General features: G+C 51.8%; 9 protein-coding genes across 9 annotated transcripts; 6 read left to right on the top strand and 3 right to left on the bottom strand.

The window, feature by feature from the left end:
• Window positions 1-427: 427 nt before the first annotated feature.
• Window positions 428-4,451, top strand: EI97DRAFT_366472 (P-loop containing nucleoside triphosphate hydrolase protein; the record flags this gene model as incomplete). The annotated part of the gene is made up of 2 exons (XM_033795033.1): window positions 428-3,390; window positions 3,443-4,451. The coding sequence occupies 2 exons, from the start codon at window positions 428-430 to the stop codon at window positions 4,449-4,451; spliced, it is 3,972 nt and encodes a 1,323-aa protein (XP_033659070.1).
• A 931-nt stretch (window positions 4,452-5,382) lies between these two features.
• Window positions 5,383-7,493, top strand: EI97DRAFT_31889 (FAD/NAD(P)-binding domain-containing protein). The gene is made up of 3 exons (XM_033794671.1): window positions 5,383-5,402; window positions 5,472-6,613; window positions 6,668-7,493. The coding sequence occupies exons 2-3, from the start codon at window positions 5,685-5,687 to the stop codon at window positions 7,275-7,277; spliced, it is 1,539 nt and encodes a 512-aa protein (XP_033659069.1). The 5' UTR covers window positions 5,383-5,402; window positions 5,472-5,684; the 3' UTR covers window positions 7,278-7,493.
• A 1,055-nt stretch (window positions 7,494-8,548) lies between these two features.
• Window positions 8,549-11,541, top strand: EI97DRAFT_447478 (kinase-like protein; the record flags this gene model as incomplete). Its single annotated transcript, XM_033800095.1, has 7 exons — window positions 8,549-9,089; window positions 9,126-9,400; window positions 9,449-9,808; window positions 9,860-10,119; window positions 10,167-10,286; window positions 10,335-10,693; window positions 10,742-11,541. 7 exons carry the CDS (start codon window positions 8,549-8,551, stop codon window positions 11,539-11,541), a joined length of 2,715 nt encoding a protein of 904 aa, XP_033659068.1.
• Window positions 11,542-12,357: 816 nt separating this feature from the next.
• On the top strand, window positions 12,358-15,278 carry EI97DRAFT_31838 (eukaryotic translation initiation factor 3 subunit C). Its single transcript, XM_033794666.1, has 4 exons — window positions 12,358-12,824; window positions 12,892-13,501; window positions 13,553-13,925; window positions 13,975-15,278. The coding sequence occupies exons 1-4, from the start codon at window positions 12,500-12,502 to the stop codon at window positions 15,226-15,228; spliced, it is 2,562 nt and encodes an 853-aa protein (XP_033659067.1). The 5' UTR covers window positions 12,358-12,499; the 3' UTR covers window positions 15,229-15,278.
• Window positions 15,279-15,633: 355 nt separating this feature from the next.
• EI97DRAFT_31852 (uncharacterized protein) lies at window positions 15,634-17,688 on the bottom strand. Its single transcript, XM_033794668.1, has 2 exons — window positions 17,673-17,688; window positions 15,634-17,543 (listed from the first exon to the last, which is right to left on the bottom strand). The coding sequence occupies exon 2, from the start codon at window positions 17,452-17,454 to the stop codon at window positions 15,751-15,753; it is 1,704 nt and encodes a 567-aa protein (XP_033659066.1). The 5' UTR covers window positions 17,455-17,543; window positions 17,673-17,688; the 3' UTR covers window positions 15,634-15,750.
• Window positions 17,689-18,822: 1,134 nt separating this feature from the next.
• EI97DRAFT_438856 (uncharacterized protein) lies at window positions 18,823-19,919 on the top strand (the record flags this gene model as incomplete). The annotated part of the gene is made up of 2 exons (XM_033799522.1): window positions 18,823-19,127; window positions 19,205-19,919. The coding sequence occupies 2 exons, from the start codon at window positions 18,823-18,825 to the stop codon at window positions 19,917-19,919; spliced, it is 1,020 nt and encodes a 339-aa protein (XP_033659065.1).
• Window positions 19,920-20,909: 990 nt separating this feature from the next.
• Window positions 20,910-21,596, bottom strand: EI97DRAFT_463840 (uncharacterized protein). The gene is made up of 3 exons (XM_033801384.1): window positions 21,442-21,596; window positions 21,350-21,386; window positions 20,910-21,282 (listed from the first exon to the last, which is right to left on the bottom strand). Exons 1-3 carry the CDS (start codon window positions 21,511-21,513, stop codon window positions 21,107-21,109), a joined length of 285 nt encoding a protein of 94 aa, XP_033659064.1. The 5' UTR covers window positions 21,514-21,596; the 3' UTR covers window positions 20,910-21,106.
• An 832-nt stretch (window positions 21,597-22,428) lies between these two features.
• Window positions 22,429-23,248, top strand: EI97DRAFT_473075 (uncharacterized protein; the record flags this gene model as incomplete). The annotated part of the gene is made up of 1 exon (XM_033801871.1): window positions 22,429-23,248. A coding segment is annotated over exon 1 (378 nt), but the record flags the coding sequence as incomplete, so codon positions are not given.
• Window positions 23,249-24,042: 794 nt separating this feature from the next.
• On the bottom strand, window positions 24,043-24,781 carry EI97DRAFT_463839 (uncharacterized protein; the record flags this gene model as incomplete). Its single annotated transcript, XM_033801383.1, has 2 exons — window positions 24,520-24,781; window positions 24,043-24,351 (listed from the first exon to the last, which is right to left on the bottom strand). The coding sequence occupies exons 1-2, from the start codon at window positions 24,559-24,561 to the stop codon at window positions 24,043-24,045; spliced, it is 351 nt and encodes a 116-aa protein (XP_033659062.1). The 5' UTR covers window positions 24,562-24,781.
• Between the last annotated feature and the right edge of the window lie 394 nt (window positions 24,782-25,175).

Here is a 25,175-nt window from a genome sequence, read left to right as displayed (position 1 = left end):
GCTTATTATTATGCTTGCGATACTAGCGCCAGAGTACACTTGTCTGCTTTTCATTCTCCTTCTACAGGCGAACTCCTACTGTACCTTTTAGCTAGCGGGTCTGTCTTTCATCATTGCCAGAATGCTCAGAAAACATGCCCATGAGCGAGTCGTCTCCGGTTGCACCGTTTCTGTGTGGCCGGTGCTGCCGCGGCCAAAGCCGTTAGGCGAGCTCGCCACGGCTTTCCCGTCCCGGAACCTCCATCATCTGTCAACGTCATTTGTATCCATCTATCTCCATCCATCTCCATCTCCCATTGCGCCTGCAACCATCTCTCAAGACCCTGCAATGGATTGCACCTGCCTGTGTCCCTCCGTCTCCGTTGCCTTTTTCTCTCTTTTTTCCGCTTAGTCGTCTCCCCTTTCTGTTTGGCCGTCTATGTAAACCATGGAACCGTCCCCCGTGCCCCCTGGCATTCCTCCAGCCAATTCCGTGCTGGGGGACAGCCGCATTGATGATGCTCATCTCGACGTCTCCGATTTCCCGTCGACCCATATTCATGGGAACCTGCCCTGGGATGGTCAGGGCGACCTGGCCTCCCTGAGGACGGCTCGCAAGTCTCGTTTCTGGCACGCCGTCCTCAACACAGCCCACCGAACCTTCATTCGCCAGATCCTCGGCCTCAACCCTTTCAAAACTTCGTATTTTTCTCTGTACCGTCCTTTAACCGACTTTTCATCTCGTCTTTTATTGCTTCTCGCCGTTTCACTCTCAGTCGCTGCCGGCCTGCCCCTTCCCCTGATTGGAGTCGTCTTTGGGAACATCATCAATCAATTTCCTCCGTCGTCAGCGGAGTTGAGCACCCATCTAAACCGGCTAATGGGAATTGCGGTTGCCTATTTTATTGTCACTTGGGGTTGGTCACTATGCTGGGCTGTCATCGGGCAGAGAGTTTCGAGGAAAACGAGGGAAAACTTGTTTGAGCGCGCATTGGGTCTGGATATGGCCTACTTTGATGTGGCTGCGCCGGATATGACGAACATGCTCACGGAGAAGACACAGACGATTCAGCTCGGGACTTCAGAGAAGGTTGGCTTGTTCATCGCCTCGATAAGCTACTTCCTTGCCGCGTTCACTGTAGGCTTCATCCTAAATGCGAGGCTTACGGGCGTCCTTCTGGTAACAGTCATTCCAGCTATGACTTTGGCTGTCGTCTGCGGCACCAAGCTGGTTACTAGGCTATCAAAAGAGGCCGACTCTTTCACGGAGAAAGCTGCGGCTGTTGCGGAGAGCGCCATCAGATCCGTCCAGGTCGTGCAGGCTTTCGGCGTGTCGGAGCAGCTCGCACAAGACCATGCCAACTTTTTGCGCTCCGCTCTGCGCATTGGAATAAGAAAGAGCATGGCGGGTGCTTTGATGCTTGGCAGTGTATACTGCATCGCCTATTCTGCGAATGCACTGGCCTTCTGGTATGGCCATCACCTGCAGGAAGAACAAGTGTCTCAATCCGGTGGTGCCGGAACCATCTACGCAGTAGTGTTCCTTATACTAGATGCCTCATTCGTGGTTGGCCAATTTGGCCCTTTCATCCAAACTCTAGCCTTGGCAGCAGCGGCGGGTGAGTCCGTATATTCCATCTTGGACCATCCGCGACCGAACATCGACGTCTATTCTACCGAAGGAGTCGAAGCAAATGAACAGCATTTCAAACGTGGCCTAGAGCTAAAGCAGGTGTCGTTCGTTTACCCAGCCAGACCCACTGTCCGTGTTTTGGACGAAGTTACCCTCTCGTTTCCTCCTGGTAAAATTACAGGCGTGGTTGGCCCTTCTGGCTCTGGAAAGTCTACGCTGACCGCCCTCTTACTGCGGTTGTATGATCCAACTGTTGGTGCTGTCTCGTTAGGAGGTATGGATTTGCGCACCTTCAACATCAGAAGCCTTCGTTCTCATATGGCCCTCGTAACACAAAACCCTGTGCTGTTCACCGGAACGATCTTGGACAACATCAAACATGGCCTATGCCAGACAGAACTTCTTACAGAAGAAGAAATTCTCGCGAGATGCCATGCAGCGGCGGCAGAAGCTCACTGCGACTTCATCGACCACCTCCCCGATGGGATGAATACGATGATTGGTGCAGGCCACCACTCACAGCTCTCCGGTGGGCAAAAGCAGCGGATTACACTAGCACGGGCGCTTGTCGGAAATCCTTCCCTGCTCCTGCTCGACGAGTTCACCAGTGCAATGGATGCCACGAGCGAGGCCATTGTTCTAGAAAATCTGAAGAGAAGCTCAGCGGCATCGAAGAGAACTACCATAATTATCGCCCATCGCCTTATCACGGTTAAAGACGCTGATCACATCCTCCTCATGAAAGATGGAACCGTCGTAGAGGAAGGTTGCCACGAAAGCTTGATTCATCAAAACGGCGTATATGCTGGTCTTATTCACGCCCAGCAGTTTGATAAAAAGAAACAACTATCTTCAGCAGGTTCATCGATCGTATCTAGTAACCGAATACTGAGGAAGGAGACACCGACCAGAGCGGAAGTCGATGATGCGGAACGTGAAAGCTCACCTTTCCTTGCAAAAGTGCATGAGCCTTTGACGACTACGCAAACCATTGCGCGGTGTATCAGATTGAACCGGAAAGAGAGTCCTGCGATCGCCCTGGGACTGTTATCTTCCGTACTGAGCGGCAGCATCATCATGGGCGAAGCAATCATTTTCGGAAACCTCGTGGAGCTGCTCAATGATCGTTCCGGTTCCGCACAACTCGATTCTCGGGTCGCTTTCTTCTCCTTGATGTTCGTCATTCTTGCTCTCGTCGCATTTGCGTCGCATAGTTGTGGGGGCAGCGCCTTTGGGGTTGTTTCTGAGAATTTGACACTTCGTATCAGGGACATTTCCCTCCGTACAATTCTCAATCAAGATATGTCATGGTTTTCGAGGCCTGGCCATTCGCATCACGAGCTCATGTCGAGGATCAACATGGACAGCGGTCATCTCAGCGGACTCTCCGGCATCATCCTCGGCACCTTCTTCTCCATAACGACGTCTGTCGTCGGTGGAATAATCTTGGCACACATAGTGGCCTGGAAGATCGCCATCGTCCTTCTCTCTGCTGTCCCGCTTATGATCCTAGCCGGATTCCTCCGTCTTCGCATTCTCGCGAAAAGCGAAGAACGCCAGCAAACAGCCTTCAACTCAGCGAGTGCACTTGCTTCGGAGGCTTGTGCAGCCATTCAGGCCGTTGCGGCGCTTGGGCGAGAAAGGGAATTTCTGTGGAGGTACAAGAGAGCGATACAGAAACCTTACGAGGAGAGCTTGACGTTCAGCATTTGGGGTAACATGCTTCTGGCATTTTCGCTATCGGTCACCTACTTTGTTTATGCACTGGCATACTGGTGGTAAGTACAGTGTTCTACCAGGTACGTGATCGGGATGCTGACAATCATTAAGGGGCTCCAAACAAGTGCGAGAGGGTCACTACAGCCAGAGAGCTTTCTTCATCGTCCTCCCTGCCCTCCTTTTTTCTGCGCAAGCCGCCGGACAAATGTTCAGTCTAGCGCCAGAGATAACGCGTGCGAAGACAGCTGCTCAAAGTGTCTTTGCCCTGCATGACGAGCAGCCATCGATTGTGACTCAGCACCAAGCCAGCGCATCATCTATCGTCAGACCAGATGGACGCCAGGTTGACGATGCCGACGCAGCCGAAGCCGCCGGACGAGGTGAATTGGAGTTCCGCAACGTGACGTTGAGGTACGAGACAAGGAAAGGTGCATGCGCGCTCGACGACGTCTCCTTCTCCATCAAAGCGGGACAGTACGTTGCGTTCGTGGGCCGCTCCGGCGCAGGCAAATCCAGCGCAATGCACCTGATTGAGCGCTTCTACGACCCAACCCTCGGCGCCGTCCTCCTGGACGGTAAAGATATTCGACTCGAAAATGTGCAGGAGCACCGGGCCAAGCTCGGCCTCGTCGAGCAGGAGCCTGACCTGTTTCCCGGTTCCATCGCTTTCAACATCGGCCTCGGCGCTAAACCGGGGCACAAGGCCTCGCGAGAGGACATTGAGAATGTAGCGAAGAAATGCGGATTGCACGAGTTCATCATGAGTCTGCCCGAGGGATACAACACTGATGTCGGATCACGCGGCTCCAAACTGTCCGGAGGTCAGAAGCAACGCCTCGCCATTGCCAGGGCGCTGATAAGAAACCCCGAAGTACTCCTTCTGGACGAGGCGACGTCTCAGTTGGATGCGAATACGGAGAGAGAGGTTCGGGCTGCGATTATGGCGGCAGCGAAGGGGCGGACGACGGTCATGATTGCGCATCGGTTGGCGAGTGTGCAGCATGCGGATCGGATATTCGTTTTCGAGGCTGGGAGGATTGTGGAGCAGGGGACGCATGATGAGTTGGTGGCAGAAGGGGGGATGTATGCGGGGATGGTGAGTGCTCAGGAGTTGGGCTGAGCATTGGCAGTGTATATACTGTGTACATGTAGATATAGCAGCTGTAGAAATTAGTCTTGTAATTCCCTTAGGTATCAGCACCAAAAATTGAACAAGAATGCCAACGAAGCTACGGAGCTAGGTGATGCTTCTCGCACATGGTCAGGTGAATGTTCAAATGGTGTCTCCAGAAGGAGAACTACAGTGAACCCTTTTCCACCAGAGCCCAGCACCACCCTCTACCCGACTCACCGCTTGCAAACAAGGAGGAAGAACTCCGCGCGGACTGTCCCACCCTAGCAAAAGCCTGACAAACAAAAAATCCCTCCTGCTACACCCATGTGAGAAGGTTGCCCGCACCTTGCACGAGGCCGAAACTCGGAGCTGATCTCATCTAATCAGATTGATCAGATAAGGGAACGACCCCGGCTTAGGCATGGGTCTTACGCATCAACTTGGGGGTCAAGCCGGGATGCTGTGGGGTTCGAGAGAAAATTTTCCTTCAGTCTGACTGGAAAGGATGCTGATGGTGCAGGAGAACTTAGAAGAGGTTGCTTGGCCGTCCGGTTTCTTCCTGATAGTGGGGTTGAATATGAGCTACCCCACTTCCATCTAATCAGATCAAGAGATAATCTCGCTGCCCCATTGTTAACCCTGCCTTCTGCAGGCTTGCCAACCCACCAACCTCTGCCACGCCATGAGGCTTGCCTTTTTCTACCGTGTTACATGGAACGGCCGGCTACATGCCTTCTACTATAGTACAGCGACGACCCGGCATCGAACGATCGTCTCCTGAGGGCCCCTTGCTGCTGGTGGAGAGGTTCGGAGATGGCGTGTTGTCACTAGCTACGAGCAACGGCAGCTGGGCGGGACTGCAAGTTGCTTCATAATGCAGGCTGGGTACCTCGCAGTCGCATGTCTGGGTGCTCCTTCAATTGTTCACTGCTGGTAGGTTTTTATTCTATTTCCCTGGTACTGTCGTCTTTTGTCTTCGAAGTAACATACTGGCGTCCTTGAGCAGTGCTAATTCTGAGGAAGTAGCTTTGTATGCACTAGTGGGTTAATAGCTACGTCACCAATCGGACCAAGTCAAGAAGTACATAGCGCACAGTACAACAGTATTCCGCGACGTTGGGACCCTTATCTGTACACGTGCGAGTGCACAGGTACTGGATACCATTTTATTGCTCCAGAACTCCGAGTCTGACAAGTTCACAGAGTGCTATCAAGGATATCTCCCTTGTCCCATCCAGCATGACGCCCCACGCTGATGTCTCCGTGGTGGCCAACGGGCACGCTCCCGCCGTTCAGGAGCCCTTCGCGATGTCCACCGGCTTCAATGCAGAGTCCCTAGAAGACAGCTCTCTGCCGCACCTCGAAAATCGTTCACACCTACGTTACACTCCCGAGAATGAGCTTCACGATGTCATCTGCGTCGGCTTCGGACCCGCATCTTTGGCGATCGCAGTGGCGCTTCACGACGCCTTAGACGGGACGGACCCGTCACTCGAAATCCCAGAACTGCAAGAGCGAGCACCGAAGGCGGCGTTTCTGGAAAGACAGCACAAGTTTGCGTGGCATTCGGGCATGCTTCTTCCAGGGGCGAAGATGCAGATTACCTTCATGAAGGACATGGCCACGTTGAGGAACCCACGCAGCGAATTCACTTTCATCAATTATCTTTTCCAAAAGGGAAGACTGGTAGAGTTCACCAATTTGAATACTTTCCTGCCTCAGAGAGTCGAGTATGAGGACTATATGCGCTGGTGCGCTGGATGGTTCGACGAAGTCGTCCAATACAACCAAGAAGTCGTCAAAATCACCCCCGAGAAGTCCGTCTCCGGCAGCGGGCAGATAACCAGCTTCCTCGTCCAATCTCGCAACGTCCAGACGGGAGAAATCCAGTCTAGACGGACGCGACACGTCGTCATAGCCGCGGGCGGACGCGCCCACATACCCAAGCCATTTCCCACCAACCATCCCCGGGTGCTACATTCGTCGCAGTTCTGCCACACGTATTCGAAGATTTTGAGGGATGCGAGTTATCCGTATAAGGTGGCTGTTGTGGGCAATGGTCAGAGTGCGGCGGAGATTTTTGACTTCTTGCATACGAATTATCCGAATGCGAGGACGCGGTTATTGATTAAAGGGGGAGCGTTGAGGCCGAGCGACGATTCACCTTTGTGAGTGCTGCTCTTTTTCTCCCATGGAATCATGGAAGTGCTGACTTTTCCAAGCGTAAATGAGATCTTTAACCCTTCCAGAGTAGACAGCACCTTCTGGCGAGCACCTGAGTTGCGAGCCGCCACTCTCAAGGAAGACAAGGGCACAAACTACGGCGTTGTGCGTATAAACCTGCTGGAGCACATATACGAGACCCTCTATACCCAACGCATTCGCTATGGAAACACTCCACAAGCAGAAGAGAACTGGCCTCACCGTATCCTTCCCTATCGCAAGGTCGTCGACGTAACAAACTCGCCTGTCATCAAAGACGGCATCCGACTTCACGTACGGGATCAGAGCCCTCTTTACCTGTCCGATGTGCCAAATGCCACGGAGCAGGAGGAGGTCATCGACGTCGACGCCGTGTTCGTGGCTACTGGCTACCAGCGCGATTTCCACGAAACGCTACTCCGCGATGCGCGGCACCTGATGCCAGGTGGCGACCTGAGAGACGCAAAATGGCAGGTCCGGAGAGACTACAAGGTGCTCTTTGAGGACAAGAAGGTTAGCGACGATGCGGGTGTATGGTTACAAGGTTGTTGCGAGAGTTCCCATGGTGTAAGTTTTGCCCGTTCGATGGTTTGGGTATTTGTACATCAGTTTGCTGACATGCCACTGTAGTTGAGCGATACCCTTCTTTCTGTACTGGCAACAAGAGGTGGGCAGGTGGTCAGGTCCATCTTCGACAAGGGAGCGAAGTGGGATGCTTCTGAGCGGCTGCGGTTCGAGGACCTGAGAAATTAGAGCGTGGAGACTGTCTAGAGCAGACGCGTTGATCTGAAGTGTGGCGGTGGTGGCTGTGCGACCCTTGGGAACACACATGTTGGACAACAGAATGAGGTCCATGAGCGAAATCGTCGTAAATTCACATTGGAGGAGTTTGATGCCGTTATGATACAGCTGATAGATGATATATCAATTCTCCGATCTATTATCTCGACCCGGCATTCCAACCTTTACGGCAGACTCAGGAGCTGAAGAGTAGCACAGGCGAGGAGAAAGCAGAGACAGCTCCGCATATGATTGGTTTCAGGGCAAATGGGAAAGATGGAGTCAGCAGCGGAGGGCAACTCGAGACTCGACCCGCCGTCTTCGAGGGTGTCTCTGGTGGGTGAAACGTGTTAGGAGGTGCTGCTGCTGACGAAGATTCGCTTTGGGGCGGAGAGTGCCCGCTTGCTTGTTACGGATATTGTTGTTAGCGCCTGTTGAGATACTCACTCCCAAGGAGTGGCAGCAGATGTCGTGAATAAATGGTAAATGGGACGGTGTTGGCCTCATTCTCTCTTCAGCCAGTGACGCAGCTACATACTGTTGGACATGCAACTTTCGCCTTGCTGGCTTGCGGGGAGGGCTGAAGTGGTGGGAGTGCTGCCAACGGTAGCAATGGATGGCTTGGCGCCCATAGATCAGCCCAAACCACGATCCCAGCCCAGCATTTGTCGTGACATTTCCTTAGTCCCTTCACTCCTCCTCGTCGCGACATCCAGCACACATTGCAGCACCCGAAGCCTCACTTCCTCTTCCTTCACCTTCAACACCCTGCGGAGTGCAGCGTTTCCGCCTGCTCACCCCAGGGCCCCGTCCGCTTCGCTGTGGTGCAGCCACGTGCTTGCCCAACACCCCTCTCCAGCTCCGCCTCGAACACCGTACTCTACGTACGCCGTCCCTTTTTCGAGTCCCCGCTCCACGCTCTTTCGTCGTTCCGCGTTCCCTCCTTTATCGCGACCGACGTCCTCTCCGTCCGCCAGTCTACGGTGCTTGCACCCACGACTCCATCAATTCGGCATGCCCAGCGCGCAATAAGCTGCGTCACCAGCTGTACAGGCTGCGTACCGACACCTCCCCCCTACTACCTATTCCCTTTGACGCCCTTTGCACCCTTCTAAGGCGCCATGGACCAGCAGTGGTCTTCTTACAACGATTCAGCGGCCGCGAGCCGCCAGGCGCGTTATGCCCCGCACACCATGTCCTCTCAGCATTCGCAAAGGGAATCCAACCCCCCTCCTCCTCAGATCAAGCAAGAAGCGTACGCCCCACCCTCGGCACCTTCACGAACAAATTCAATGCCCCTTCAGTCACCAGGGGTGCAGCATAATCGCGGCGCAGAGTACAACGATGGGGATGGTGACGTCCGCATGGAAGACGTAGACCCCTTCAAACAGCCAAAGCACAATACAGCGCGGGCCCCAAACCAGCAACGGCAGTCCCAGCAATTCCTGCAGTCAGAAGATAGCGCCGCAGCTCGCAGGTATTCGCCGATGAACCTATCACCTTCTTCGCCATACAATGGAAGCAGTCAGGCATACACCAGCTTCTCTCCACAAACCCAAAGCAGTAGGCAAAGTCCGACGCGAAACAACCCATATATATCGCCTCCGAATAGCTATTACTCCCCTCCGAGTGAGTCGAACTTCCGACCCAATTGTCAGCTTCGTTTAGCGCCGGCATGCTAACTCGTTCCGTCTGCAGCATCTCGGCCCCATGCGCCTCAACTTCCTCCTCTGCAATCCGCAATGAGCCCCGATACGTATTATCCGCAATCCGCATCCGCGCAGCTCAACGCCGTATTCAATCGTGAAGCGCGCTCACCGCGTTCAGTGGATCCTAACCCACGCCAGCTTCCCCCGCTTGGACGAGGGCCCGTGCCAAGATTCAAGAGATGCAACAATACTGCGGAGCTTGAACCCAAGATCAATACTCAACCGCCATTTCGCCGTGCTGCGCCTGATGGGGGATTTATAAGCGTAAGTAGCAGGATGATTCAGCCATGGACATGACTGACGGATGAGCAGCCGCTGCAAGCGCTGACAACGCATCTCCCATCTACCTACCGAATATGTAACCCTAACTTCAAATACGAGTCTGCCCGGAACCCCCGCCGTGTCCTCACGAAACCCAGCAAAGGCGTGAAGAACGATGGCTACGACAACGAGGATAGCGATTACATATTATACGTCAACGATATCCTTGGATCGGAAGAGTCGGGACACAAAAACCGCTATCTGATCCTTGATGTCCTTGGGCAGGGCACATTCGGGCAGGTTGTGAAATGCCAAAACCTGAAGACGCAGGAGGTGGTGGCGGTTAAAGTCATCAAGAATCGGACAGCCTACTTTAACCAGAGCATGATGGAGGTTTCCGTGTTGGATCTGGTCAGTGCCCAGGCCTCGTTTGTTGGTTTCAGTTTCTCTAACGCTGCGTAGCTGAACAAGCAGATGGACAAGAATGACGATCACCACTTGTTGAGGTTGAAGGATACTTTTATCCATCGACAGCATCTTTGCTTGGTGTTTGAGTTGTTGAGCGTCAATCTTTACGAGTTGATCAAGCAAAATCAATTCCGCGGATTGTCGACAACGTTGGTACGGGTGTTTGCCCAGCAGTTACTGACGGGCCTGGCTTTGCTTGGGAAGGCCAAACTAATACACTGTGATTTGAAGCCGGAGAATATCCTGCTCAAGAAGTACGTATGGTTCTGCGCTTGAACGGATGAATGCTAACATTCATTAGTCTTGAGAGTCCAATAATCAAGATCATTGATTTTGGTTCTGCTTGCGATGAGCGGCAGACTGTCTATACTTATATTCAGTCACGATTCTATCGGTCGCCCGAGGTTCTACTCGGTTTGCCGTAAGCCATCCTCCAGGTATCAAGGGCTTTAGTTGACAAGCCATGCAGGTACTCAGCGGCCATCGACATGTGGTCACTTGGATGCATCGTTGTCGAACTCTTCTTGGGGCTCCCATTATTCCCCGGATCCTCAGAGTATAACCAAGTTGCGAGAATAACGGAAATGCTCGGATTGCCGCCGACATGGATGTTGGAAATGGGAAAGCAGTCCAGCCAGTTCTTCGAGCGATACCAAGACGAATATGGCCGTAAGACATATCGGCTGAAGTCTATGGAGCAGTATTCTAGAGAGCATAACACGAAAGAGCAGCCGAGCAAGAAGTACTTCACCGCGACCACGTTGCCAGATATCATTAAGAATTACCCTATGCCGCGGAAGGGTATGAAGCCTGCGGAGATCGAGAGAGGTGAGTGTGCGCATATTGCTCCTCAATCTTGATTCTGACCATTTGTAGAAATGGCGAATCGCGAGGCTTTCATCGATTTTGCACAAGGCTTGTTGAACCTCAATCCTCTGGAACGATGGACACCGAACCAGGCAAAACTGCATCCTTTCATCACGCAGCAGAAGTTCACCGGCCCTTTTGTACCACCAATGACTCTGCGATCGGGCTCGAATCGGTCACCTGCGCCTGGTGTGCAGGAACAGCAACGGTACGAGGGAATGCACAAGCAGCGTGCTCAGGCACAGGCCGCTCAGGTTCAAGCTGCCCAACAGCAAGCAGCTCAGGCCCAGGCTCACGCACAAGCGCAGAGTGCAGCATACGCTAACATGCAGATGAACCCATATGCCGCGCAGAGTCCGCACGCACAGAATCCGAACATGTACAGCAACATGTACAGCCCGAACCATCAAGGGGCTCCTCCTCCGTACCCCGCACAAGGACAATATGGTCAACAAATGAACATGGCGCAATCCCAACAGGCACGTCCGTATAACCAGTCTCAAAACCTCTACGCACAAGCGACCACTCGGGCAGGCAGACAACGCGCGTCCACCATGGATCTCCAGCAGTCGGGAATTGCGCCTGCCATCCAGCGAGTGATGAACCACCTCGACCCTAACGCGCCGATCCGACTACAACCATCGCCTGCGTATTATCCACCTCCGCCAGAGGGTGCACCAGAAAGTGCAAATCGGCGGAGAGGGTCGAGAGGGACCAATCAGCATGGCCGAGGAAACCGAGACTTTATTAGGACGCTGGAAGACCGGACGCTCGAAGAAGGCTTTTTGAGTCAGAATCATTGGCAATGACGAGGTGCTGACTAAAAACGTTATTTCGACTCGCATGGCTACAGCGGACTCAGAGGGTTTCGCGGGCCTGAACCTCGATCAAAGTCCTTAAGAGTCTGGTGTTCAGATTTCGCCGCATGGTTTCCAAGGTACAGGATCACTGGTGCGAGTCGTTACGATCGGACAAGACCATGGCACGGCCTGATATCAGCTTCCCACCTCTCGTGCCTATAGCCTTTTCCACAACACAGAGAGAACGACCTCCTTGTACAGTGGCATTTGGATGAACGGTCGCGGCGTGTATGGAAACGGAAATATCATGCCAATGAATGATGGCCCATGGAAGGACGAGCAATCAGCTCTCTACTTGCATCAGAATTACTTGATGCCAGTCTCGGGAATATTACTAAGGGGCATAGTTCATGAACAGACATAGGAAGGGAGCTTTGCTGAGTCCATTTTTGCAGAAGCTTTGCCAGGTGCAAAAGTTCTTCTTGATACCGCGGAGGAGTTCTCTTTTTGGTTTGCACTAGGGGAGATATGCAGGCGGAACTGGCACGTGTAAGTGTACATGAGAGCACGAATGTAGATGTGGGTATTTTTAGGAGGGATGAATGGTGAATAGGGGAGGGTTCTCTTTGGCGCAGCTTCTGCATGGTTGGATCGAAAATAAGCACTTCATGCATTCACTTTGGAATCGAGCGTTTCGCATCATTTGAGGCCCTGTGGTTGCATACCACCTGGAGTGAATGAGGTAGGCACGTGACTCGGCACGGAACTCGGCACTACATTCTGCCGAGGACACAACTAACGCCCCCCCCACCAAAAATCCTTTAACGCATTTGGACAGCACCTTTTGCAAGGCCAAAGCCCGCTCTCCCCAAGTAAACTCGACCCAGGACTCATTTCCGCCGCCTGAGTCAACGGGCTCCCGATCCGGCACGAAAACAGACACACCAGGCAGGCAGACACGGCCACCATGTCCCGCTTCTTCACGAGCCGCGACAGCGACAGCTCCAGCGAGGAGTCCTCCGAGGAGGAGCTCTACAGTGAGGAGGAGGAGTCTCAGGAGGGGTCCGAGGAGGAATCCGAGGAGGAGTCTGAGGAGGAGAGCGAGGAGTCTGGGGATGAGACGGGGGCGAATCGATTCTTGAGGGATATCGAGGAGAGCGACGAGAGCGAGGATGAGGATCGGGTCAAGGCGGTCAAGAGCGCGAAGGATAAGCGGTTTGAGGAGCTGGAAGCGACGATCAAGGTTATGGAGAATGCGGTCAAGATTAATGATTGGCAGGTTGTGCATACCGGTACGTTGATTATGGACTTCGGGAAGGTGGCGATATGGGAAACGATGGGGCTAACGAGTTGTGACAGAGTATAACAAGCTCAACCGCTTGGTTCCGGGACTCATCAAGCAAAACGATGGAAAGGTGCCGAAGCTGTATATCAAGGCTGTAGCCGATCTGGAGACGGTCATGCTCGAGACCATCGAGAAGCAGAAGGTCACGCCTAAGAAGATGAATGCCATCAACACGCGCGGTCTCAACGCTGTTCGCCAGAGCATCCGGAAAAATAACAAAGAGTACGCCAAGGATATCGATGCGTACAGGGCGAATGAGGAGGAGTTCATGCGTGAGGAAGAGCCCGAGGAGGTGCCAAAGAAGGTCACCAAGAGGCCGAAGGCGGCTCTCGATCTGGATCTCCAGCTCGCGCAGGAGGCTGATACGGAGGGTTTCACGACCGTTGTGGGAGGCAGGGGGGTCCAATATACTCCTGAGAGCATCCTGAAGCATCTGCGGGCGATTGTGGATCAGAGAGGAAGAAAGGGTGCTGATCGCATGGAGCATATCCGGACGCTGGAGAAGCTGCTGGAGGTTGCCGTCCACGACTATCAGCGCATCAGGCTTCTTTTGACGCTGATTTCTACGAGATTCGATCTCAGCTCGGGTACTGGCAATGCTATGTCCCCGGAGCAGTGGAAGCTGTGGGTGGCCTTGAGACCTCAATGTGGAAGCTTTGACTGACAACAATATAGTGCCGAGCAGAATCTGGGCAGACTTCTGGAGATTCTCGAGAAGAACAAGAACATTGTCGTCATTGAGAACGCCGAGGATTGGGAGGATGACGAGAAACTGCCCGTTATCAGCGACGAGGAGATCTTCAAAATCCCCGGAAGCATTGCTTCGTTCGTTGAGAGGCTTGACGACGAGCTCACCAGATCGCTCCAGCAGATTGATCCGCACACTGCCGAGTATGTCGAGCGGCTAACAGATGAGACGGTTCTGTACACGCTCTTGGTGCGCGCCCTGGTGTATGCCGAGAGCTTGAAGAGGAATCCTCAGCTCGAGCTTAGCCAGGATGTGCTTAACCGGATAATCATGCGCAGATTGGAGCATGTTTACTTCAAGGTAGATCGTTCCTCACTTAGATGTCTATATTTGAAGCTAACGTGTGCAGCCATCTCAAGTGGTCACCATCCTCGAGAAGAACAGCTGGAACGCCCTCCCCTCTAACCTCGACTCGCAAATCACTCCCCGCGATATCTCCAACGACACCACCTCCCTCGTGAAGACTCTCTGCACCTATCTCTTCCAGTACAGCGAAGGCATCCTCCGTGCACGGGCTATGCTGTGCGAGATATACTTCCTGGCTCTGCACGATCAGTACTACAAGGCGCGTGACATGATGCTCATGTCGCATCTCCAGGAGACGATCAACAACTTCGATGTAAACACGCAGATCCTCTTCAACCGCGCACTCGTCCAGGTTGGCCTCTGCGCTTTCCGCGCCGGTCTCGTCTACGAGGCACAGACATCGCTTCAGGAGATCTGCGGAAGCAACAGGCAGAAGGAGCTGCTCGCCCAAGGTCTCCAGATGCAGCGTTTCTCTCAGATCTCTCCTGAACAGGAGCGTCTTGAGCGCCAGCGACAACTTCCCTTCCACATGCACATCAATCTCGAACTCCTCGAATGCGTCTACCTCACCTGCTCCATGTTGCTCGAAATTCCTCTGCTTGCTCAGATCGGCTCGTCTCCCGATATCCGGAAGCGTGTCATTAGCAAGACCTACCGCCGTCTCTTAGAATACCATGAGAGGCAGATCTTCACCGGTCCTCCGGAGAACACGAGGGACCACGTCATGCAGGCTTCCAAGGCGTTGTCGGCAGGCGAGTGGAAGAAGAGCGCAGAGTTCATCAACTCCATCAAGATTTGGGATTTGATGGTCAACTCAGCCAAGATCAAGGAGATGCTGTCCGCCCAGATCCAAGAGGAGGGTCTCCGGACATACCTCTTCACCTACGCGCCCTTCTACGACACGCTGGCCATCAAGACTCTGTCCGACATGTTCGACCTCCCCGAGCGCAAGGTCAGCGCCGTCGTCAGCAAGATGATCTCGCACGAGGAACTGGCCGCCGCTCTCGACCAGGTCAACTCAGCCATCATCTTTAGGAAGGGTGTTGAGCTGTCGCGCCTGCAGACGCTGGCCCTCTCGCTCAGCGACAAGGCCTCCGGCCTCATTGAGTCGAATGAGAAGACGCTCGAGCAGCGGACGCAGGGCACAGCTAATGCCTTTGAGCGGCAAGGCGGCAGGGGTGGTCGCGCTGGTGGCGGAGGAAGGGGTCGGGGCGGTGGACCCGGCGGACGGGGCGGAAGGGGTGGACGGAATCAGCAGTTTACGGGGGGTGCGTTGGGGAGGGTTATCCAGGCGTAGGGGGAGGAGTGTGGCCTTTGAGTATGTAGCGGTCATTTTCCTTTTTTTCGAGTGGTGTGAGGTTGGTCTTATGTGTGGGCTTAACTCTCTCACTCACTCATCATGGATCGGCGTTTTTTCGACTGTTTTCCTTCTGAATGAAGAATCGGAATGAAGAAAAGGAATCAGTGATTACGGACAGATATGGGGAAATGTGACCTTTTGACAATGGATGAGTTTGCATGATAAAGGGATGCTGATATGCAAAGGAGGTTCCCTTCCGAGGTCCTGGGGGATGGATAGATCGCATGGGGAAGATGAATGCGAATTAAGAAGTAGGTTCTATGAATGTATCTACACGGATGATGGTGTGAAGAGTCGTCCGTGATGAAGGGATTCCGTATGTGCTTAGTTAACTCTATGCATGGAGATATATAGTAGTATTGGGGAAGCAGAGGCACTATGGTACAATGCAGAATGCAGGAAAAGGTAGGATTTGTTAGGTATATAGATACAGATGGTAGACCCCTATAGTCTATCGTTCTACGAATCCAGCAAGGTTCCTGGGGCTGGGAGCTTAGTAGATATTAAGAAATCGACGATGGCCTGTGTTGTTGCTCCGTTGCGCTCAAAGCTCGTGTGTCCTTCTCCGTTCCTGGTAAGTAGAACAGAGTTTTCAATCTCCTCTAGCATACCTACAGCCCATGTGTAGCTTGAACTCGAATCACCAACTGAGTTGACCAGAAGGATGGGAGCGCGAGTTCGGACTTTCAGTTTTGTTGGTGGGTTGCGGGCTGGCATAGGCCAGCCTATACAGGATGCTTGCAGTTCGTAGGATTGTGATGCTCCCTTGGTCAAAGGCGCGAACCTCTCTCCGATGCGCATTTTTGCTTGGAACTCCTTGAATGAAGAGGCAGTGGAAGGCCAGTCCAGACATCCTATCGTGATGCCGGCGAAGTTCGCTGGGGCAGTTTCACTGGATAAACTGGGAGAAATATCTGAAGCGTCGCCTTTGCTGGCATCTGCCAAAGCCTTTGCGATAATTGGTACAAGTTCCGCGTTTAGATACTCTTGAGGGAACCTCCGGATATCATCGTCTGTGACAGTCTTGCGGCAGATTGTTCCGTTGGAGTTCGTGTCTTCGTTACATCGAGGCGCTGGGATTGGTGTATCCGCAGCAGTCTTCAACAAATTTTGCCACAGCTGTTCGACGTTTTGACCCTTCAGAGGGCTTGTATCGTTGGTGCTCGCCCAAGTAAAGAATGACCTAAGTGCAGCGTCGTGAGCGGTGCCTTCGATGAGAATGTTGGACGAGGCGCTCTGGCTATGCTGCACTACTCCATCAAACACCATAGCCCGAATGTTATCGGGGAAGAGCTGGGCATACTGCGCGCCAATCTGCGAGCCATAGGATAGTCCCAGGAAATTCATCTTTTCTCCGAGCGCTTTACGGACAGCCTCGTGATCCTTCACCGCTGATATAGTATCGACGTACTTGACGACGGGACCAGTGAGTTTGAGGCAGCTCTCCCCCAGCCTCCTGTTCTTGTCAACCAGGCGATGAAACTCTTCCTCGGTTTTGGGGAACAATGAAACGCGTTCATTCCAAATATTGTGGTCGCATTTGGAACCCGCACTGTCTCCGACCCCTCGGGGTTCCACAGCAATAAGGTCGAAACGGCTCAGAATCTCGGGAGGCATGTATGCGGCACCCGCTGCGACTTGTGCGAGGGCGCCTATCGCGGACCCCCCTGGACCTCCAGGGTTGATGAAAAGGTACCCAATCCTCTTGACGGTGCTGTTCGATGGGCGAGGTACTTTAAGGAGCGAAAGTTGAAAAGTGTCGCCATGTGGATTATCCCAATTGACCGGCACTGTCATGTGTGCGCATTGAACATTGGGTGGTAGCCCTTTATTGGGGTCGCAAGCGGCCCAGGAGATGCCACCTTCACCTTTATGCTTTGAAAGGGGGCTCGAAAATGCTTGGGCCGCAAGGGCTCCTATAAGGAGAAGCCGCCAAGTCATTGCTGGTTCCAGGAGAATGGCGTATGTAGAAATGCGATGCAGCGAACTTTGATGCCAACGCGAAAGGCAGCCTGCGGAAAGCGGACGGAGGGCGAAAAGAGAAACGAGCGAAAAGATAAACGAGCGATATGACTTCAGATTCTCCAGAGGATTTGGAGAGTGTTTATCTCTTTCTGTGAACAGTCCAGTGAGTGCCCTGGTGCATACTATCACCCTGCACATGTGTATACACAGTCGAATTTTCTCTGCATGACATCTCCCACCAGACCACTTACAGGAGGGTTACGTAGCTTATTCAGGACGCTTGAATCCTACACATCACGTCAGCTCAACTCAATCTAATTGTTGTGGAGGTATTTTGGAACTATATAGGGAGACAACCCTCAGCCCGGGGGGCTTGGACGGCGAAAGCTTGGACTACGAGGAACGGGGACTCCTACTGAGGAAATTAGACGGCGGCGACTATTGGGGCCAATTGACGCGTCCTTGTACTTAGCACTGGGGCTCAGACTGTCAGACAGACGCGCGTCACAGGAGCAGGTAGGGTAACTACCCTATAGGGTAAGTATCTATGCTCGCCTAAAGCGACCCTGGCCAGCTTTTCAACGGTAACTTTTCGCAGAAGCAAACGCCTCTAGCGTAGGAATCGGTCCGTGTAGCAGGACGAGCGCACACGGTCGACTATTAGAAGCTGGCTGTTGAGGCGACGGGCGAGGGTCCAATTTGCCGCCAATAGCTCTTTCTTTTCAGTGACCGCTTTGCCAGCTGTCTATAGGAAGACAAAACTGTGGCTGTCCGTTCTCCAACTCGGCAGGATGCCCAAAACGGAAACTCTGAAACAGTCCATCTCCGGAAAGGCCTACCCTAGTTTTCGTGTGCTATGGTCGTATGTGATAATTAGGTGGTAGGGAAAACTTATATGCTGAAATCCATCTGTGGTCAGGAGGGCATCGCTCGTTATCGGAGGAGTTCGTCAGTCGTGGCATTCGTTCCAGAAGTAGCATCTCGCCACCACTTGATCTAGGGCATAGTCGAAGCTTCGTGTCAAGCAAGAGCCCCTTTTTGGCTGACCGTACAAAAACTTAAAAAGGGGATAATAGCTACCATACGACTTCTTTTGATCCGGGATGAATACTAACGCCAGCGGCGCCAGTATACTACCCATAGCGGCACAAGGCGATCAGTGTTTCTGCGAGGCTTCCCGCGTCTTCCCGTGTCTGGGCGGGCGCCAACAGGATAGCGAGATGGGCATCGGTAGAAATAAGAGTCCCTGGACCGAGGATTCAAATAAGCGTTCGCTTTCCGCAAGCTCCAGCTAAGGACTTTCCCAATGAACGTGATAACCGCAAGCCTTAGCTGAGGACTCCTTGGGCCTAGACATACACCATATCGCTAAAGTCGGATGACCATTGGCCACCAGGATTCGCAAACTCTACTTATTCGCTGAATCAAAGCCTTGGGCTGCAACTTTTTACACGGTGTGCGCGTGACGCCTTTCGTGGTTTTGCTTTTTCTAATCACAAAAGGCGCTGTTTATATGATAAATGCAGGCTGTAGTAAGCCTAACCGCTTCTGTCTCTTCCTCTAGCAATGGCAACCACTTCAAGTTATACTTTGCATGCTGGTACTCCTCCTGTAGGAGCACTAACAACAATCTGGAGTCCTCCTGCTTCGTGCCTACCTCTGGTTAACCATTGGTTGGAGGGCCGTTGCCTCCCTTCCAGTGGTGGCACTTATTCGCAATACAACAAAATCTACTACTCTCCCGCAATCTGTCCCAGCGGATATACAGTCGCATGTACTCGTCCGACTACATCATTTGGCATTGGAGGTTCTTCGGATTTTTACGGTCCGCCTCTGGAACCCTCTGAAACTGCACAGCTTTGCTGTCCAAGGTAAGACCGTGGTCTCAATTTGATAAGTTTTTTGCACGGCATTCCTACCAGAGTGGGAGATCTAATGAAACTCATAGTTCTTTGATTTGTGACCGAGCCGTTGACTTCTACTGTACCCGATTTGCGGCCAACGGAGACACAGATCCCACAAACCTTGCACAAGCAATACAAATTCGATGGCAAGCAACGGACTTACCGGCCTTCGAGACACCACCAATCACTCTTTCACCAACCACAGTGACATCCACGAGTACAAACCTAGTAGAAAGTGGGACAGGTGCTGCAACATCAGCAAAAGGCCAGTATGCCAGTGGAAGCTCTGGTCTTTCTAAATGTGCTGCCGTTGGTATCGGTGTCTCTGTAGGCATTGTAATTCTTTCCTTCATTACAGCTGTACTCTTCTTTCTAAAAAGACGACAAAGTCGAATTCGCAGCTCAGCGCACCAGCCTGCCCTTGGATACGATGAGCAAGACGCAAATAACGGCAATGCCCCGGAAGCCATAGCTAACACCCCTGAACATTCAACACATGATAAGCTGGAATCAGATGGGTCGACCTCCAAACACCGGAATAAGTTACCTGCCGAGGTGCATGTTCCGAATAGCATCGATCACCCTATCGTCGAACTTCCCGTTGAACCTTGGGAGTCGAAATCGAACATACCTATAGCTCGTGTTGAAATGGACCTAGCTAGCAAAATCCCTGAGCTTCAAGGAGCTTCGCTTCAGCCGTTGGAGAAGGGTGAAGTGGCAAATAATCAGCACATATCAAGAGCTACAGTTCAGGTTTGATCAACGACCCCTACAAGGCTGCCAGGCCACTGACATGCTACTGACATACTACTGACACACCGAATGGCACTTTACATATTCAATAGTCCAATAAACAACGGTTGCCCTGATGCTAGCAGAGCTTGGCTAGCGGAAATGTAAACCATGAGGGAGCATAATGGGGTATATTCGCATCCTCCCAGAAGGGATTGACTCGATAATGACTAGTCCTTATGGGTGTTTGTTTAGTATTTGCGGAGTGTGGTAGCGATATCAGCTGAAACTCACTCCGCGCTTTTCAAGGAATACCCTCGCTCGCTCTTCTTCCTCGTCCGAGTAAAACAGCTCTGGTTGTATACATAGGTAGTGTACGAACCAGCTCCGTTGTTATCGACAGGATGCTCCCCGGGAATTTAGACGAGAGTCCCGTAGGTAACTGTAACAGTTGGGAACGAAATCGGATGGCTGTGGAGAGGGATACTGAAGAACTCCATAATGGGCAGGAAATGGAAGGGAAATAGTTGATAATCTATTGTAGAGCGGGGCTATGTGTACTTTCTACACTGAAGTCACGTGAACCAACTAACCTCTTCTACTGTTGTTCGCCAGACCTTCACACACTCACTGCTAACGATGTCGACATGTTATCCCATAGCATGGTTCGCCGCGGAGCGCTCGTTGCAACGCAACACGCAACGGCTCGACGGATCCTCCAGCAAATGGCATGAGCCACCCTGGGCAGAAATACTGGCGCCGTTTCAATTGAGGAATCGGGATCGGCGACTCCTGGGCAATTCCTGGGATTAAAATCTATACAGTACTTTACAAGATGGTTGAATTGTACGACTGTGAAGGTGTGAAAAGTTAGTAGGGTGCGGCGCTCGCTTATAACCTTAAGACACGTTAGTCGTGTAAAGATGTCGAACATTTGGTGTTCAGCGATCGCAAGGCAGTGAGTCACGGTAAACGAACGTGCGAAGAACCGACAGAATTTCTGCATCTAACAAAAATAGCCGCTAGCAAAATCGGTTTCCGCCCGAGCAGGTGCGAAAGTAGCCGAGAACTTGGAGCAAGCATCACCGCCTCTTTTTTCTTCCTCCTATCCCAGGCTTCAGAACCATGACTGAGAATCTTGCTGTCAGGCATTGGGGATACTCCATTTGACATCGTTTCCCCAGACCACCTCTAGAGCTCTGCTGGCCTTATGCTTATCGGCAAGTATCGCTTTTGTCCTTGCCATTGTCCTTGCAGCCGCCTGGGCAGCCCTTGACGAACTCGATGGCACCGCTTCTTCCGCCGAGACAATGGAACAAGACGTTGTTGCCATTCCAACTTGCGTGTCCCGCAACGGCTAAAGCCTGGTCAATCTGTTCCTGATAGTCGCCTACAGTGCAAGAAGCCCTGGTTAGTTACGGGCCCAGCGCGAGAAAAATGTGATGGCACAAACTAACCCTTTTTCAAAAGTGAGGAACCACAATAATTCAGTCCCTACTTTACGTTAGCAACCCTGGCTTATGTATAGCAGAAAGGAAATTCCCTTTACCTTCTTACAGTTATCGGCGACGGCGCCGGCGGCGAGCATGGCGATGATGGGGGTGATGATGAAGGACTTCATTTTGATTGACAAGCAATGGACAGTGGTTTGGTGTAATGTGTGGATGCGCTGTGAGCTAGAGGAGGACTGTGTTGAGAGCTTCAGAGTGCAGTGACTTGTCAACGAGGACAAACTAGGGGTTTATATACTATGCATGTATGGAGGTGCCAAGTGCCGTGATTTCAGGTTCAGCTCGGTGATAACGTCCCTATTCATGATAATTAATCTGCATCTTTTTTGGCCGCATAGTCATCAGGGAGCTCGTAATTCGCTTTCAACCGTTTGTAGTCAACGGAGAGCTCGTAATTCGCTTTCAACTATTCATATAGATAGAGTACTAGCCTTAAACAGGGTATACGGGCGCGTTTGCATAATGAAATCCCGGATCACCCCAACATCGATGTCGCTAAAGCGACCAAAACCCGTTTAACGACCCCAGGCATCAGCAAAATACGATCACTATCTTCAGTTTTTTTTGAAAATAGTCAAACAGCCGAGTGGACGGCAAAATTAGTTCTCAAGGCCTTATGGTTGTATATGCTAATTATGGAAGGTCTGTATTACAACAATTAGACTAACGTGTTCCATCAGTCATCCGGCCATATCAGTCATCTGGCAACCTAAAAAACTACCAAAAATCGGAGAAATCGCACCTTAGGATCTCAACAACAGTTCAATAATAAATTCTAAAATGCTGCAATACGATTGACAGGCAAGGTGACACCCACAGTATCATCCTCAATTGACTTCCCAGGTGATACTGGACACACGCCGCTGAACGCTCAGAACTCCACAGGCGTAATCATGCACTGGCAAGGCAGTCAAGATGAGACAGAGGTTATTACTCCACTCCTTACGGCCGCTGTACGCCAGCTTCCACCACCGTTGATTAATAAGTGGATACTTGATCCTGGATCTAACCTCCATGTTACGAATCACAAGCCGAATACCTGGCAGAAGATTAGAGACGGAGATCCTAACGATATCTAGCTAGCTGGTACTCAGGCCTTACAGATTCAGGAATGCGGGAATGTCAAGGTGACACTTGATACTCCAACTGGTGAATGACGAATGGCGATTACCTGGGTGGCCTACATTCCTACGTTCTTCATCTTCACATCAGTTGTATCACTATCACGCTGCCGAACAGTTGGCCTAGAATTCGATTCAGGACGCAGTTGTCTTTACCTGAACACTGCTCCATCAGATGTGTTCTGTCTATTAAACGAACAAGGTGGTCATTGTATTATTCGATTCGAACAAGGCGCCTAGACCGAACGCGTCAGAGTCGTACACTTTCGCAGTACAAGCAAAGCCAGTCAAACCAAGCCGAACAGAGCATCAGACTCTAGAAGTATCACCAGCAGCTGCTCATCAGATGTTAGTTCACGCAGGACAACGCGCAATTGAACACCTCGAACAGGCCGTTGATGGCATCAAGTTCACTAACGGGCCTGAGGCCCCAAAGTGGAAAGAATGCGAAGAATGTATCCACTCTAAGTTGTCAAAGATGATTAGCCGCCGCCCTCAACGCGAACCTGCTACCCGCCCCTTTCAACAAATCGGCGTCGACCTGATACAATTGAGGAAGACGGGCGAGGGCTGCTATAATGGGGACAAATGGCTGCTGCATCTCGTATGCCAGTTCTTAAGGTATCATCTTGGCAGAACGATCAAAGAGAAGAAGAAGGGCACACTAACCCAAGTAGTGAAGGCCTTACTAGCTCGGATACGTGTCCAGCACAACGCGATGGTTGTTTACATCCGTTGCGATAATGAGAAGGGATTTGCGGATCTTTGGGAGATATTCGACGAGATGGGCATTACAACAGAGCCTCGTGTTGTTGGTGCAGAAGAAATGACAGGTCTTGCTGAGAAAGCAGGCAATCTCATCATCACGACGGCCAGAGCCCTAAGAATCGAAGCCAACCTGCCCAAATCCCTCACGAACGAACTTCTGCATAACAGCCGTCTACCTACATAAAAAACAAGCTTAGGTCTGCCATATTTAGTCGCACTAAGCGCAGAGCAGGAATATAACTTACGCGTGTTTTTCTGTTCTTCGTGTAGCTTTCCTGCAGTTTACCTAGAGATAGAAGAAATAACTAGTGTAGTGCTCGTTTTTAACACAACCAAGCTAAATGTCTTTGTAGCAAAGGCCCTCGTTCGTCCCTATCTAATAGGATGATTTACGGGAAACAGGATAAAGGCAGTGCTAAAAACCTAGAATACGTAAATATCGTTAAGGCACCATATCTAGACGATACTTAGCGCCAATTCTATTCGATCAGAAGTGAGAACTAGTTTTCCGTGTGCTATAGTCGTATGTGATAGTAACAGGTTAGGAGAAGCTTATATTCCAGAATCCATCTGTGGTCAGGAGGGCATCGCTCGTTACACCTTCAACCCCCCTAATCTTCGTCTTCGCAGCTCCTTTCTCCCCCTTTGCTCCACGGTCCATACTCACTCTTCAGCCGGCTCTTTTACCACCTCCTCCACCCACTTTCCCTCTTCCAACCCTCCATGCACGTCTAAAAGCGAGCACGTCTCCTACGTCTCTTCGAAAGGCACCCGGTGTCTTTTCCAGACCCACATCTTTTTCAAATCCTGCCTCGTCCCCAGGCCAGCAAGGCATACGCGGCCTTCAGGCGTCACGTACTCGACGTCTCGTTGCACAATAGTCACCTTGCGATCTTGAGATAGCTGCGCGTCCAGGATCAAGAAGAACTGCGTGTAGATCTTGTCATCTACGGGGTCGGAAAGGATTCGAAATCGGTCCTTGATTTCGAGCCATGGGATAGACTTGAAGGACGTGGTAATGGGGCTCGCGAGAGAAGGAGTTAGGAAGGTGACATCTTCCTAAGACGGAGCATGGATAAGGACGTATAGGATAATCGGCTTCTCATCCAGATTTTGAGGTGGAACGGCAGAGGCCTTGGTGAAGGCGGACCATTGCTAGGGATAAGTAAGATGTGCAGTGAGTTTGTGTCGTCGACGTGCTTGAAGGAGAAATGCGGTCGAACATACCTCTGGCGTGATATCCGATGTTGTAAAGACGCAGATGTTCATTGCAATTTGTACCGTGGTAATTCTACTATGAGCCGGCAGTTCATCGGGGTTACCTTGACGTTCATATAAGGGAACTCATATGCAATGGGGCGTAACACCCAACGCCAAGGCTGATGCAGTTGCAAACAAACAAGATTCCGCCAGGGAAGGGAAGGCTGAGGTTAAATATTAACTCTCATTATCAGCTCATGCGCGTCCACTTCCCGTCGAGCGCCACACAATACACGGGCGTTACGCAAACGAGTTATAAGTTATCAACCCTTTGCGCTCGACGTTGTGTACCCGTCCAGTGCTGTACCGGGCTTCAGCCACAATTCTGGTCCAAGGCTGAGTGTTACTGGAGGTCTTCAATCATACTGGCGTCAAGTCAGAGAGGAATGAAATGACGTCTGGAAAGCTACCATACGCCACGGTACCTTCGGACATGGGAATTTGTGCGCCCACAGGGGTTCCGATGATGGTAGAGGGGACAAAGCACAAGTCGCACCCGTTCATAGGTTGATAGCGGGAAGGACTCTGAAATCATAGTTCAAACCAAGCATTAGAGAATGGCAGCATAGACAGAAGTTTGAAAGCCAAATCACATCACATGCACAGTGCAGTTAGCGTACTGC

Source organism: Westerdykella ornata (genome assembly GCF_010094085.1).
Source record: "Westerdykella ornata strain CBS 379.55 unplaced genomic scaffold EI97scaffold_1, whole genome shotgun sequence".
NCBI classification, from domain to species: domain Eukaryota; kingdom Fungi; phylum Ascomycota; class Dothideomycetes; order Pleosporales; family Sporormiaceae; genus Westerdykella; species Westerdykella ornata.
The sequence above is the reverse complement of the archived record's forward strand: the minus strand, read 5'-3'. Positions and strand labels throughout refer to the sequence as shown.